The sequence below is a fragment of the Mus musculus genome, chromosome 15 (assembly GCF_000001635.26).
Source record: "Mus musculus strain C57BL/6J chromosome 15, GRCm38.p6 C57BL/6J".
NCBI lineage: Eukaryota > Metazoa > Chordata > Mammalia > Rodentia > Muridae > Mus > Mus musculus.
The window spans coordinates 21232423-21247824 of record NC_000081.6 but is presented as its reverse complement, the minus strand read 5'-3'; the positions used below and the strand labels follow the sequence as shown (position 1 = coordinate 21247824).

General features: G+C 35.7%; 1 protein-coding gene across 11 annotated transcripts in view; it reads right to left on the bottom strand.

Moving 5' to 3' along the window:
- Cdh12 (cadherin 12) overlaps nucleotides 1-15402 on the bottom strand; it is a 1149544-nt gene that overhangs the window by 350597 nt on the left and 783545 nt on the right. For 9 of the 11 annotated variants that reach the window (XM_011245344.3, XM_011245342.3, XM_011245345.3 and 6 more), the window contains one exon: nucleotides 9914-10318. In XM_011245344.3, the coding sequence (XP_011243646.1) occupies nucleotides 9914-10144 (231 nt within the window). In that variant the 5' untranslated portion in view covers nucleotides 10145-10318. Of the gene's footprint in view, nucleotides 1-9755; nucleotides 10319-15402 lie in introns of all 11 variants that reach the window. The other 2 variants (XM_030248459.1, XM_017316547.2) reach the window with 1 other exon arrangement.

Below are 15402 nucleotides of genomic sequence, written 5' to 3'. Positions count from 1 at the left end.
TGGGAAACATATTCTGCAGATGAAATCCAACATCCAAGTGATCAGTTTCTATAGAGTGACCTTAGGCTGTGATTGGATTAGGAAACTTGAATAGGTTATGATTAATTGGATCTCTGAATGACAGAGCAAAAATGAAATATTCTCGACATGAAAACAAAGCTTATCTTGTCATCCTAAAGATAACTAATGGGAAGCACAAAGGGGGTTTTATGACAGTTCGACCTTAGGCATTATCTAGGTGATCACCCTCTTCCTAGGAATAAGACAGAAGAAGCTAACATATACTGCTCATATTGAAAGTCACCAATATTTAAATAACTTTAATTTCTTAATTTGACTCATACAGCTAAGAAATTTGTATGTAAAGTGGAAAAAACAAAACAAAACAAAAACAAAAGAAAGCCCCCCAAATAAAAAATGTAACCCAAGGTTTACAATGAAGAGCCGTTGATATCATAAATTTGCTGCACTTGGCACTCTTTCAGTCTCAAAACTTATTGAATGAAATGATGTCTGGGACCATTTGAGGAAGAACCATATTGTACACCTATATATTTACATTACTAGTCATTCTCAACTCTCTCCAAAGTGACCTGTAGTCCTTTAGTACCATAATTTTATATACTTTCAACAACAACAAAATGTCGTCTGCCATTTGGGTGACAGAAAATGGCTATGAAGATGTATTAATTATAAAAGAGCCAAATTGCTACTCTGTTCTCTAAAGAACACAGAGCTCATGAAGCTTAGGTGATAAATGGAGCTTAACTCGTCTATTACATGGTTGTTACTATTGTTCCCACCCCTTCCTCATCTAGTCATTTTTCCAATCTAAAATTTACCATTGAAATAAATAGCCTTGGAGGATAATTGGATCTCCAAGTGACTTGCCTGATCCAGGGAGCAAGTGCTACTATGGTGAGAAAGGTCAAGTGCAAACCATTAGTATGGGTGAGTTCCTACAGGGCTTACAATGATTAATACTATCAACAAGGACTTGAAAGACATGGGGCTGGTGATCAGATTCCCCATTCAACTTTCCTGTTTGGCCTGTGGAGAAGACAGATGGGTTTTGGATAATGACAATGGATTATCATAAACTTAACCAGGTGGTGACTCCAATTGTAGCAACTGTACCAGATGTGATTTCATTGCTAGAACAATTAGCATATCCCCTGGTACCTGGCATAAGCTATTTATATAGAAAATGCATGTTTTAGTACTGTGGGAAAATAACTAAATTAGCAGTTTTGCTTCTGGATTGTAAGGCCTACAGACTGAACCTACTACCCTCTCTTTTGAGTGTATTAATTCCCAACTTCTGTATGTTAATAAAGTTCACAGATATTTTGATCATATTTTCCTTTATCAGACAACATGATACCTCATATACAGTTAATGTTTTGCTGATTGAATATTGAGAATAAAAGGTAGCACATATTCTATACTTTTAATAATTTACCTGTGAATAGGATATGATATAAAGGTGGCAAATGGTCAAAAGACTTCTACATTATTGAAATCTCTAATGGCACTGGAGAGTAATGAAGCAGCTCAGCTAAAATAATACTGATCCTTGTGATATTTTCTGACCAAAAGAATGGCATGGAATGTACTTACCATGCATGCCTGTGTGCATGTAGGTATGTGTGTGTACATGTGCATGTGTGAATGCATGTGTGTGTGTGTGTGTATGTGGTTTCAGAAATGAAATTTTCCTTTCCTTAAAGTTACTAGTTCTTTGACTAAGTGAAAATTTCCCCCTTTCACAGTAACATGCCCATCAATATTGACATCCCAGTCTTGATTGCACAGCATTCCTAAGGGATACTGTCCTATAACAGATTTAAAGATATTCTTCCCCTACATCCTTTCTACTACCTCTTCTCCTATGCTCCCTAGTCAGAGATGCAATAACAGTGATATAATTTTATCTGGTGGGCTGTTGTTCTTTACAGCGTTTCCAGTTGTGGTTTTCTGTGATGGCCTCTAATTTGATATAAAGAGAGATAAGTTACACTTACCGGGGGAGGTAGTTCTGCATAAAGTGTGCGTTGGGCTGTTCACTAAACTTACATGTTGATAACTACAGATCAGTTCAACTTCCAGCCCTCATCATATCCTCTTCACAAATGTTTTTTTCAGTAGATATAAGATTATATAGAGATCCACAACTGTCTCCCTAGAGCAAATTATGGTTTTTTGATCAAGCAAACTGTAAAGTGAATACAGTATTGCATTATGATCAACAAAATTGGTGTATATTCTGATCTATACCCTGCCTATTCCTATTACACTAAATGTAATTCATACTTATGTTTTAAGGCTGATGGTATGGGATTGGATAATTTATAGAGGATGTAATCTCTATGGAAGAAAAATTTTCCTTCTCTCAACAGCCAATGAGTTCTTTAGCTCTTCATCCAAGGATGGGACTTTATGAAATTTCTCCAATCAATGATTACATATAAATTGGTGTACATTTAAGAGTTTTTTAGACAACATTGATGAGAGATATAATATAAAAAGACCACTGACATGTGTAAAACATGCTACCTGGAAACAGAGTTCCTGATTCTCCATGCTTACCATTTTTTTTAATCTCTAGTTTTGTTATGCTTCCTAAGCCCTGGGTGTGCAGATTGCCTTGTAGATGAATCCACTGGGTTTGAACAAACAGTCACTTTTTTTTTCTCTGAAATTTTATTGTTATGAGTTTCTATAATAGTATATCCACCTGTTGCAAAAAGAAAGTTCTTTAAAGAGAGGTAATGTTAGGAGCCATTAAGACAACTCTATTGTCTTGATCTCCGAATTGGGCCTCTCCCCGCAAGAAGAAAAGGGGGTCAAAAGAGGGCCACGAACGCACCTTTCCAAGAACAAACACAGAATGTTCCAGCCCTAAGTCAGCGCCAGATGTCCTGACCACAAGATGTACCCTGATACCACCAAGTTCCTGCTTCCCCATGTAGTTGCCAAAAGAAAAATTTCCTGCTGCCCCATCCCTCCTGCTGAGAAGTACTTCCTCTTTTGCTTGTGCATTTAAGCCTTGAGCCTTGCTGAATACAGAGAGACCTTGATGCTTCTCAGACTGTTTCCATGTCGTTCTCACACTCGGTTTCTGTCTCTCCCTCCCCTCATTTGGTTCTTAGGAGAAGGTCCCCTCGAGACCCTCAAATAACTGGACCTGCTGGACAGGTCAAGGTAAGGCTGCATTTATCTTTAGGTATTACAGGATTAAAATTTGTATAATAGATTATAGTTGAAGTTTTAATTATTTAGGGCAATGACAGTAGTAGGCTATTCTTTAAAGTCCATGCCATTCCCAGCAATAAGTAGACAGTTTTCTAGGTTTAAAGTACCAGACATTTATTTCCTCCTATTGGGACTGCTTTAGCCCTATAAGACTGATGTTGGTCAATCCCAAGATAAAAGTGCTTTATTAGGACTTTTATTTATTTATTGGAGATATCTTCTGGTTCTGGTCATTGATGTGATGCACCATCTTTATATCTTGATAGAAATATTGAATTCTTTCTTCCCTTGGTAGCTTTTATATCATCTTGTTATACTATGAGATCTAATTTTCAGGGAGGACACTTCCAGTTCAGGTTCAGCTCAATTCCTTCAAGTCCTGTGTCTGTCAAGTGTGATGTTGTAGGCAGTAAGGTTTTAACTTCAAGCTCTAAGAGGTAGTAATAGCAGCAGCAATACCCTTCATTGTTTTGGAGTGTCTTGACTCCTCTGATCAACAACTCCAAGGGAACTTTGTTATTTTTATCACTGGGGTTTTTCTTAGAAAGAGCACTGGACCCCATGTTTCATAATACTATTAAAATAAAGTTATATAAATATGCACATATAATTATATATGCAATATAACTATTTTTAATAAACATGAGATGTTGTTTCCCTACTGCTTTTTTCAAAAATCTTTAGAGTAATTAATCTCTACCTATTCCTTTGTATTATCCTCTCTCTGCTTTAATGCCCCATCTCCTGTTGTTGTTTTTGCCCCTTTCCCCTACTGGTCCCCTGTCTAGAGATCCTTCTGCCACCATTCCCACTTAGTTCATCTTTACTTGCCCATGTTCGGTGGTTACTCCAGGTTATATACATTCCCATATAAAGATTTAGACCTATGGCGCATAACAAGAAAGAACATTCAGTGTTTCTGACTGAGTCTGGTTTAACTCAATCTATATATTATTTTTGAGGTCTATCTATGTGTAAACTTCATTTTATTACTCTTAGTATAATTCCATTGTGAACGCATACCACATTTTCACTACCTATTCCTGAGTTGAAGATTGATTCCATTTCCCAGCTATTATGAATAAAGTGGCAATAAACAAGACTGAACAAGTGTCTTTGCAGGAGGACATTAGGTCTTTGGGGGACATGTCAAGGAGGAATATTAACTGGTATTGTGATAGTCCTATTTTTAGCTTTGGGGAAGTTATTCCTCAGTGACATCTACAGTAACTTTACCGGCTTACAATTCCATCAATAGGGAATCAGCCTCATTAGCCTTTGTAGTCCGTTACAAGAAAGTGTATATTGTACCCATGTAATTTACATAGTCTTCTGAGGAAAGGCTAATATATCTGTTCTTGTATGTAGGATAGCTGTGTCATGTTAGGTATATGTATAACTTTGTTAAGTCATAATTTTAAATGGTATTCCATAGATGTTGATCCTCCAAACATGAACCTTCTGAGCATAATACTACCTACCTAGATACAAAAATTGAACATTATTATGATCTGTGACTTCATATTTTTAAAAATTAGTTTTATCCTCTGGGAGCACTAAAATAGGGTTTCCTAGGATAAATATGGTCTTTGAAGGCTCAGGTCTTACAAAAGCTTCTCACATTCCACCCTTTGTGAAAAAATAAATAAACAAATTCTTAAGACTCATATCAGGTTCTCTCATATCTGTGAAGCCTTCCTTGAATTCCTGAATGTTATGTATCTATTCACATGCTATCCAGTATCAAAACAATCTCAAAAAAATCTGTCCATTGTCCTGACAGAAAATTATTAAAATTTTATCACTTGAGAAAAAGATATTTTTTACTGCAATGAAGTTTGATTATTTGACTTAATACATAGTTTTATAATTTGTTGTCTGTTGACATTTCTTGATTTTTAAAACCCTAGTTTTCTTATGTTTAAAATGCAGATACTAATAAAAACCTTCATAATTCTATTTTGAAGGTTATGCAAGTTTATCTATGTAAAGCAATTAAAATAGTGCCCAAAGGAAGCATTTAATAAATTTACCTATTATAATTGCAACCTGGGAACCTTCAAATTTCCATTTATCCTCACATGGCTTAATACTGTCTCAAGTGATAATGCATTCTACATCAACAATTTTTTACGAAATGGTAATGGATCTGAAAGCATAGCCTACAAGTGATTTAATTTTATATATTTCTTTTAGACAATAAAATTTGAAGAAATACTGTTAGTTGTAGCCCATCCAGTTGTTAAAATGACAAGTCAGTAATTTCTGTAAGAATAAATGAGCAGTAGTTTCTAGAAGCATACGCCAAGTCTCTATCAAAACAGTTTTATAGACATGCAGTTACTTCGACTTGGGCAAATCTAAGTAATTATTGGTTAATGTGCATTTGCTCATATTTTCTTGATTTTATTACTTTCCTTTCTTTTTTTCTTGTGCTTTAATTGATAAAACCGCAGACTGTATTTTCAGTAAGTATATATTAAATTACAAAAAAAAAATCTTAGATTCAGCCTGAGTATTTTACTAAATCAATACCTTATTTTGTGGAAATGACTGTCATTTTCATTGGATATTCCTCTATTTTCTTCAAATAGAGATAAACAATATTCATCATAATGCATTATATAACTGTCCTTGAATATGTGCCAACCTTAGTATCTTCCAATATTAAAATCTAAAATTTTCGATGCCTTTTTTTTTAATGACATCTAAATGATGCCAGCTTTTCACTTGATGAGATTTCATGAGGCCATTTTTGGGTATAGATAAATTAAACTAATTATCTCTCCTAAGATGTGATTTCCAATGGAAGACATCTGATGATCATATTTTTCATTTATGCTTTTCTAAAGAAAAACAAAACACCAAATTTGAAGTTCATGATAGCATTTATCTGACCTCTCTGTGTGGTATTTCTCAGCTTTCTATTTTCCTTAGTCCTCAGTTACATATATGTATATATATATATATATATATATATATATATCTTTTTATAAGCAATCTCAAAGCTGTTTTTAGAAAGAGAAGAAATGTAAATATATTTATTGCCACGCCCTCAGGTTGGGTCTGCTTAACAGACTGAAAAAGTCTGTAAGCACTCAAAGAGGAAAAGAGTTTCAAGGAAATTCACCTCCTGGAGCTTTGGCGTTCTCATTTACCCATATACTCATAGTCTATTCCCGCGTTAGTCTGGTGTATGGATCTATGAGCTCTCTTTTAATATTTTATTATAAATGCCTTTTAAGATTAAATTCTGTTATAGTTAAGTCTCCCCATTGTTTCAAGGTCCCAGAAGCCTGCGAGCTTAGAATCCTGTAAGAATGCAATAAGGAAGTTAACCTATTCAGTAACTAATTAAGCATTACAAAAGACGGAGCCAGTAGCTCAGAGCTGGTCTACTAAGGACAGTAGCAAATCGCACCCAATCAAGGGAATACCAAAATAGAGCCAGGGAATCCCACTGAGATAGAAATCTTCAGTACAGGCTACATTGCATATTAGAAGCAAGTTGGTAAATTCTTCTGTAGACCCAGGAAATAGGGTGTTGGGGTATTGCAGTATCCATGAAAAGGTCTGCTAGTGCAGAACCCCTGGTGGTGGGTTTAACAATAGACTAGTTTACACCTGGCTCCCTTCTTTTGCAGCAGCAGCCTGGTCCCCGCCTTCTTTTCATGTATACATTCCTTTTGTATTGTGTCACTGTAACTTGGTGGATTTTATTTTGCCGGGTTTTTTGTTATTTCTTTGGTATAAAAAGTTTGATGCTCGACCTGACAATGCATTCAGATTCTACACAATCTCGCGTGTTGATCTGTCTGTCACCCGCCAACGCCATGCCCACCTGCCCCAGAGACCCATTCCACGCAGACAAAGGGACCCAGAGGGTCTGCGGCAATTTATGTCTGTTTACACACATGCATAAAATGCCTTCAATTAGTTTCTATGTTGTCATAATTCTATTCCCAAATCCAGGAACATCAACATAGGGTTATTTAAACTTAAAATAGTTTTTTAAAAAAGAAATCTAGGTAACTATTGTTTCATTGCATTAGAAATGCATCTTGGCATGAAAACTATGTGTACCTATTACCAATGTGAGGTCTCATACCAGTAGAAAATGGTAATATTTAGAAGCAATAGATTAGATATTAAACCTACTTTTTAAAAAATCCTATTTATAAACAATTTATCCCTTACTCTAATGATTAATTACACACTGTCATAAAAGTTCCAAAGATAAAATTTTAAAATATTAAGGAAATTTTTCAAAACTATATCCCTAGATAGATTTCATTTGTAGTCATTGGAAGAGGAAATGAACTTGTACAAAGACAACATAAAATTTGTCTAAAATCATTTACTGTATCACCTACAGTTCTTATAATTAAAGGCTATATATCTGACTTAGTCAAAACCAAAAGACTATGATGGAAATTTCAGGCGATGACAATAAACATATACAGAGCTCTAGTAGCTGATGTCTGTGGAGTAGAGTTGGAAAGGCATACTCTTCTGTCATTACTCTGGATTTCTAACCTTATTAAATGAACAAAAAATTAAACCAGATGGAATTATCGTACCCTATGATAACATTGACGGATCAGAAAAGCAGACACTATATGCACTACATTCAGGGTAGTGCATTTGAGCTATTTCCTCAAAAGTATATAAGAGAGATCTGTGGTTAGAGCTAACGTAAGCACTGACAGTAACTCATTCTGAATTGGACTCTTTGTTGTCAGTGTCCTGCCACCTGATTCATCAATCTTTATGGTCTGCTCAGCTTCTGGGTTTCCATAATGCTTAGCATAAATAATGATCAACTATCATGACTTCTATACTTAGTTCTGAATTGCTCGGTTGCTCCTCTTGCAACTTCTGTTTATGGTTACATGCTAACCTAAGTTCATGCCTTTCTATCAGCATGTTGCATTCATATATTTATACATTTATTTACATGTGTGTATTTATTTGTATATGTTTGTGTGTATTATTAATAATCAATGAAAAAGAACCCACAAATTTGAGATGAAGGGAGGGACAACATGGAGAGTTGGCAAAGAAAGCAATGTAATTATATTAATATCAAAATTAAAATCAAGTTAACAGCTTTTTAAATAAACAATTCATAAAATCAAAGTTAATGGCAAATTTTTGTTTGTTTTGTTTTTGGGTTTTGTGTGTGTGTATGTTTTTAAAAAACATACTTTCTGTATATTCAGAAATGGGTAAAATTGTAACAAATAAAAATAAAGGGAAATATTTATACAACTTCTATATAATTCTCCACAGTCATAAAGAATTTTAGAGTTATTTCTTCGTAAGCAGGGATTTTAGAAATCATTCAAGATTCATTAAAGGAAAGTATGGTAGCCAAGTGACTGAATCTCCAGTGGGGGTGAAGACCTAATATTCTATTTTTCTGGAAAATCTCTTGATAATGGGAATATGAATTACCCATTAGGAAGGAGGGAATTTTTATATGAAGGAAAGTGTGCTCAGTATACGACGTGCTAGGAGGTTAGCTAGTCTAATTCTGTCCCCTAGCTCCATCCCCATAACTAGATCGAAGAGTGAATGAAATTTGACTGAGTTTTCCCATTTTTCTCAGAAGGTGAAAGGGTTTTTGTTTGTTTGTTTGTTTTGTTTGTTTGTTTGTTTGTTTACATTTCCTGTCTCTTGTTGACTGTGCTGTTCAGAAAATAGCAATCCTTCCTCTGGTCCTTCAGGTTTCCACACTCTTCACTAAAGGCACTTGACCATCTGTTGCCATGTGGCAGACGTCTGTGTCATCAGCTCAAAAAGCATGACACTTTGTTGTGCTGCCTTGTTTTGTTTATCTTTATTATTCTTCTCTCCTCCACTCTTCTCTTCTGGGCAATGACACAGTTGATGAGATTTACTGCTTGTCTGCCTTAGGGTGTTTTTCTTTTAAACTCTAGTAAAATTGTTCCTGGACCAAAAAAAGTCGATAAAAAGAAGACTGAGGGTGTAACAAGAATGCTGCCAAGCAGGGTGAGCTGTGTTTGATCCCAGAACCTACAGTGTACAGAGACAATAGGTTCACCCAAAGTGTTCTCTGACCACTACATACATTCTTTGATACTTATGTTCAGACAGAGGCACACATACAATCAACCAATCAATAAGGTTTAGAGAACTATTGCTGAGGCATAAGCAAGATACTACAAACATATTAAAAATAAACTGTATATAGTTGTCACATTTTAAAGGTAAAGCATTAGAGACATAGTAAGATTCTGAAGGAATACCAATTACAGTATTTATGTGTGGAGATTTGCCCTTGAACCTGGAAATGGACAGAAACTACAGGCTGTCTGTGAACAATAATGCACTATGCCCATATGCTTATTGTAGTGTAAGAATTTTAAATTTTTGTCCTCAAAAGTGGAAATGAAAATATAAACTACTTTTATCAAAATATTGGGAGAATTTGAAAATAGAAGCAAAGAGAGGAAATGGGATATTGTAAAGCTTACCAAGGCCAGAGTCAGGAAGAGAAACCAAGTCTGTTGGATTTCAATTACAGTGGTCTAGTCACTGGTTTGTTCAACTCCTGTGCAAAACATCCATACACAATACACACTCTTTACTCCCCCTTCCTACCAAGTGGTTGTCAAAAGAAACATGGCATTACCTTCCCCACATATTGAGGTTCGGAGCCCATGTACTCTTCCAGCACAAAAAACTGATTCCATACCCAGCCACGTTTAACTCGTTGGAAATGGGATCGTCTCCCCGAAAGGTGGATAACATTTTCTTTTGGTTCTGTGGCTAAAGTCTGTTGGGGCTGTGGCTGAAGTGGTGTTAGGAGACCTCCATCAAACAGGATCCAGAGAAGCAGGTATAAAGAGTTCCTTGTAAGCATTGGCAAAGGCTTTCTCCTACAGAAGAGTAATAAATACTCCAGTATTTAATGTAGAGTCGTGGGATCCAGGGTTGAGGTGTCTGATCGCTGGGCTTTCTGGTTTAGTGCAGGGACAGGAATTCACACATTGATGCTTTGGAAGTTTCTGGTTTATGACATTCCATCTAAGGAGACCTACAAAATAGATAAACAAACATACATTAATTGTATGAAACCTCAGGGTGACTTTCATACAAAATATTGTTACATCTGCTAATGTTTATAAAAACAGAAAGAATTCTAAATTAATTACTTGGTGTATGGTTGATCCTCTTCAACCTATTACAGTTTGAATTAATTACCTTAAATTTTAGGCACACTTAAAATTTTCCATTACAATGAAGAAAAGGGTGTACTTTAAACAAGATTAATATAATTTATACTTATTGGTCACCCTAAAGAGGAAAGAAAATAATCTTATAAGAATGAATTTCTGAGTTAGAGTAGCATTTGCAGTTCATCCTTCTACATGGGGATCATTGTTTACAGAAACACAGTAACTATTCTGTGAGTTTGAAATTTAAAGCACCTCAAGTGTTCCTGCTAGTAGGCAACAGACATGGTCCATGTATTTTCCTAACAAGGAATGATAATGAAAAAGGTCTTCAAGCATTCACAAGATGTTTTGGTCATGGCTAAATAGACAAAGGTTGAAAACAGACAATTGAGATAAAAAAGTTAAATACTCTTAAAGTTGAAAATTGAAAAGATTATTCCATCAAGTTTGAAGATAAATCAAAAACAAACAAACAAAAAAAAAAGAATGGTATTTCTGCAATGGAAATAATTAACAGGTTACACTATATATATATATATATATATATATATATATATAAGTTTTTCTATTCTTTGTAAACCAAAACCATTGAATGTATGGGAATTATTTTATATAAATTGCATGTCTAACACAGAAAAATAAAGTCCCGTAGAATTATGCATTTAAGTGCAAGGAGCTTGTATCCTTTTATCATAGTAAGCATTTTGAGTAATAGGAAATGTTTCGTAAGTAAAATTAACTGGGTGAGTATAAGGACAAGTGTTTATAACCCCGAGTCCTTCATGAAGATTCTCGTGGCACATCTGTCCTGTAACCTCAGTGTTAGGGGGAAGGAGAATGAATTGCCGAGTTAGAGTAGCATTTGCAGTTCATCCTTCTGCATGGGTATCTCTGAGGTGGGTAGCTCCATGACCAGACAATGGAACCAAACTGGGAAGTCCTGTGCTTCAGGAATACACAGAAATAAAGAATACAATACTGCTTGGATAACTACAATATGTAAGCATTGATATTAAGAAAGACACAATCTTTTGCTTCAGTTAAGGAAGAAACAGGAAGATTATAAATAGAAAAAATAATAGAGACCAGATTATATCAATTTAAAAACCTATATAGCACGTTCTGGTAAAAGGTAAATGTATAGCAATAGTCCTGCTTTCTGCAGCAAAGTGTTTGCACTAGCCAGTTTAGTGATAGTCACAGAGATAGGTAGATAGATAGATAGATAGATAGATAGATAGATAGATAGATAGATAGATAGATAGGATAGATAGGATAGATAGATAGATAAATTTTGTCAGCCTGTCAGCTGTAATTCAGCTCCAAACTTATTCAATTATGGATCATTCCATGCTGTCAAAAGTACTATTCATAAATGTTCTAATTTAAACATTTGCTATGGTAACCAGTTACTATGAATGAGATTAAGCATGTGGTGGACAGTGCTCAAGAGATCTCCTCTGAGTACATTCTACATGGGCACTTCTGAAAGCAAAAACTTAAGCAGGATGTGGTATTTTGTGTAATTTATAACTGTGACTCTTTGGCTTGACAAATTTAAAATTATTAGTATCTTACCAACTCTTTCAATTCTGGACAAGAAAATGTTCATATAATACTGATATATTATCCAATCCAATATGGCAACCACTTGCAATAATTAGGCTGTTTGAAATTTAGGAAGCAGTTATCAAAATACCTTTTTAAAATTACTTCATACACAATATATGCTATGCAATATGTCACTACAATTGCTTATTACATGTTAACACAGTGTGACTCTTATTTAGATACATTCATACACATACACACACATGCGTGTGTGCACACACATACATATATACAGTTATAGAGATAGATATACTCTTGTTTACATTTACTATTTTAGCAACTAGAACATTAAAATTAGGTACACAGCTCACATTTGTGGCTTATGCTACTTTCTGTTGGATAGTACTACTTAACAAGTAGGATAATCCGAAGCTATGCCTTCAGCTTCTATATAATAATTTTAAGCTTAACATTCACAATTAATATCTAGCATAAACTGCATCATGTCTATGATCATATCCACCAGAAATTCAGTGAACATTTGCTTCTAGTTTTTACTTGTTGGCAGAGGCTAAAAAACATATTTCTCTCATATATTTTCAAATTGAATTTGCTAAGCTGAAAAGTATTTTATAAGAAATCATGATTGCCTTTTTGTCCTTTAAACAAAATAGAATGCTATATATTATCACGAGGCTCACATATACTAGAATCTCAGTAAAGTCCAGAGAGGAACACAGTGCTGTTGACCTCAGACATGAATCTCTCGTGTTCCTTTCAGACTTTACTACACACACTACCATTATAATTTGTTGTGTCTGGTCCCTATGTTTTCCTGCTTCCTTGTTCTCTTTTTCTCAGTTTGGCTGGCTGTCCTAAGATTTATCTCTCCTGTCAGAGTAGTTGTCTTTTTATCTTAAAGTAGAAAGCTATAAAGTCTCACCTCTAACTGATGAGATACAGATCCAGTGATGGCTATTTTGGGAAAGGGAGTCAGGATTCCTCAGAAAGGCAGCCCCTGAGAGTCTACTCATACCCATACACATACACATACACATAGCACAAAGTGAAATCAGTGAGTTCCAAGAGGGAGAATTAGTGAGGAAGGGACAGAGGGAGGGAGAGAAAGAGGGAGGGAGGGATGGGAGGGGATGGGATGGAGAGAGGGAGAGAGAGGGAAAGAAAACATGAAAGAGAGAGAGCACATGAAGTTTAGAGTGCGAACTATAAACGTGATTAGTAGATTAGATGATTTATTGAAGGGCATGGATAGAGTATGGATTTGATCAAAATATATTATATTCATGGTGAAATTCTCAAACAAAAATACAGTGCTATATTTTTCACAATACTTGCTAGTTGATTTATTTTTATATCATTGCTAGTGATATACATAATCTACACATAATCTTATATCTTTATAATAATCTACCACTTTAATATAAGGGTTTTCCGCATGTAGAGATATTAACTCATATTACATTACAGTTGACGACTATGAATATAACAGTCCATATAGAGAACCATGACTTTGAACACAAACACTTTAGTTTTAATGCTACTACTATCAAGGGACCATTCATATGCTTATCTTTGCTCATTCTTTGGGGTATACTATATAGAGAAGAAAAGCTACAAGGAGAAGTGGTATCTGTTTTTATAATTTTCTTCTCCATGATCTACAGTATTCTAACAGTAACCCTTAGTGAATAACTTGGCTGAAGAAGATATATTGTAAAAAAGAGACACCAGTTTCATTATGCATGTGGCAAGCAGCATGTTTAAACTCCTGGACTTGAAGGATATCCATGTGGCCCACACCTCTAGTTCCCATGCATGGCAGGTGGAGGCAGAGGGGTCATGGTCATTGTTAGTTGCATAGGGGATTCAAGATCAAGGCGGGCATTTCACATGAGAACCTAACACAAAACAGAGGAAAGTCGTGACCAAGTTCCATTTCACCTACGAGAAATGTCAGTTAACTATTCCTATGACTGAAATTCCATTTGTATCTTTTCTCAGCCTCTCAGTTTTCTACAAGTTAAAAATAGCCACCACAATATGAAAAAACTAGATCCCCCAGAGCTCCCAGGGACTGAACCACCAACCAAAGAGTACACATGGAGGGACCTATGCCTGCAGCTGCATATATAGCAGAGGATGGCTTTGTTGGACATCCATAGGAGGAGAGACCTTTGGTCCTGTGAAGGCTCAATGCCACAGTGTTGAGGAATGCCAGGGCAAGGGGGCAGGAGTGGGTGGGTGTTTAAGCAGGGAGAGGGGCGATGGGATAGGGGGTTTTCGGAGGGGATACAAGAAAAGGGGATAACATTTGAAACGTAAAGAAAGTATCTAGTTAAAAAAATGGCTATGGGCACTATGATGAGAAAAGTCAGACATCCTCCCTTTTGGCTATAATAGAAATAAACCAACTTTTCATTTTCTTTGGATATATAGGGATATTGTGTTGGCAAGACTATAAAACTAACTATCCAGACAGTATATTATTGGTTCTAGTAAGTATCCATTAAGTATCTGTGGATAAATCACTGTTTGAGAGACCATTGCTAGACTTTTTTTTTTTTTTTTGAGACAGGGTTTCTCTATATAGCCCTGGCTGTCCTGGAACTCACTTTGTAGACTAGGCTGGCCTTGAACTCAGAAATCCACCTGCCTCTGCCTCCCGAGTGCTGGGATTAAAGGCGTGTGCCACCATGTCCGGCCATTGCTAGCCTTTTAAAACAGACTATGTTCATACATATGTACAGTGTCTCATATTCTATGTCTGAAAATAGCAGGCGTAGTGTTTACATTAAACCCATTTCATAGAGAAATGGTGTAGTGTAGAAGTTAAACTTGTACCTATGACCAGAGTTAGAAAAACCCTAAGCAGGATATATTTCAGTAGAGTAATGCTAGAATTCACACCCTTAGATATTACACTATGTTGCTCAATTGTTATTTAATGATAAATCTGTTTAATGGTTAAAGTCCAAGCAAAACAAAGAGTATTTGCTTAAAAACCTAACCAATTCTTTTTTTTTCCCACCGAACTGAGCAGGCATTACAGAATTGCACACCTTGAATTTTCATGGACTCACTTCTGTGAAACAGAGACATTCAAGTTATCAGGTTAATACAGACACTTGAAGGGAAGAGATCTTCCACTCCCACCTTTCACCCTTGGGATGTGAAGAGTTTGCTTAATTCTAGGATGTAGAAGAAAAATAACCACTACTTGACAGAAGTAGTGCATTCCCAAGGTGGGAAAATGGCTGTCAATTCTCAAAGGTCTCCCAAGAGCTCAGCTCATTAGCCCAGCAAGGTTTCAAAGTGGTGCTAAGACCAGGAGTAACCCTGGAACAGAGGAGGTAAGTTCATTTCCAGTTGT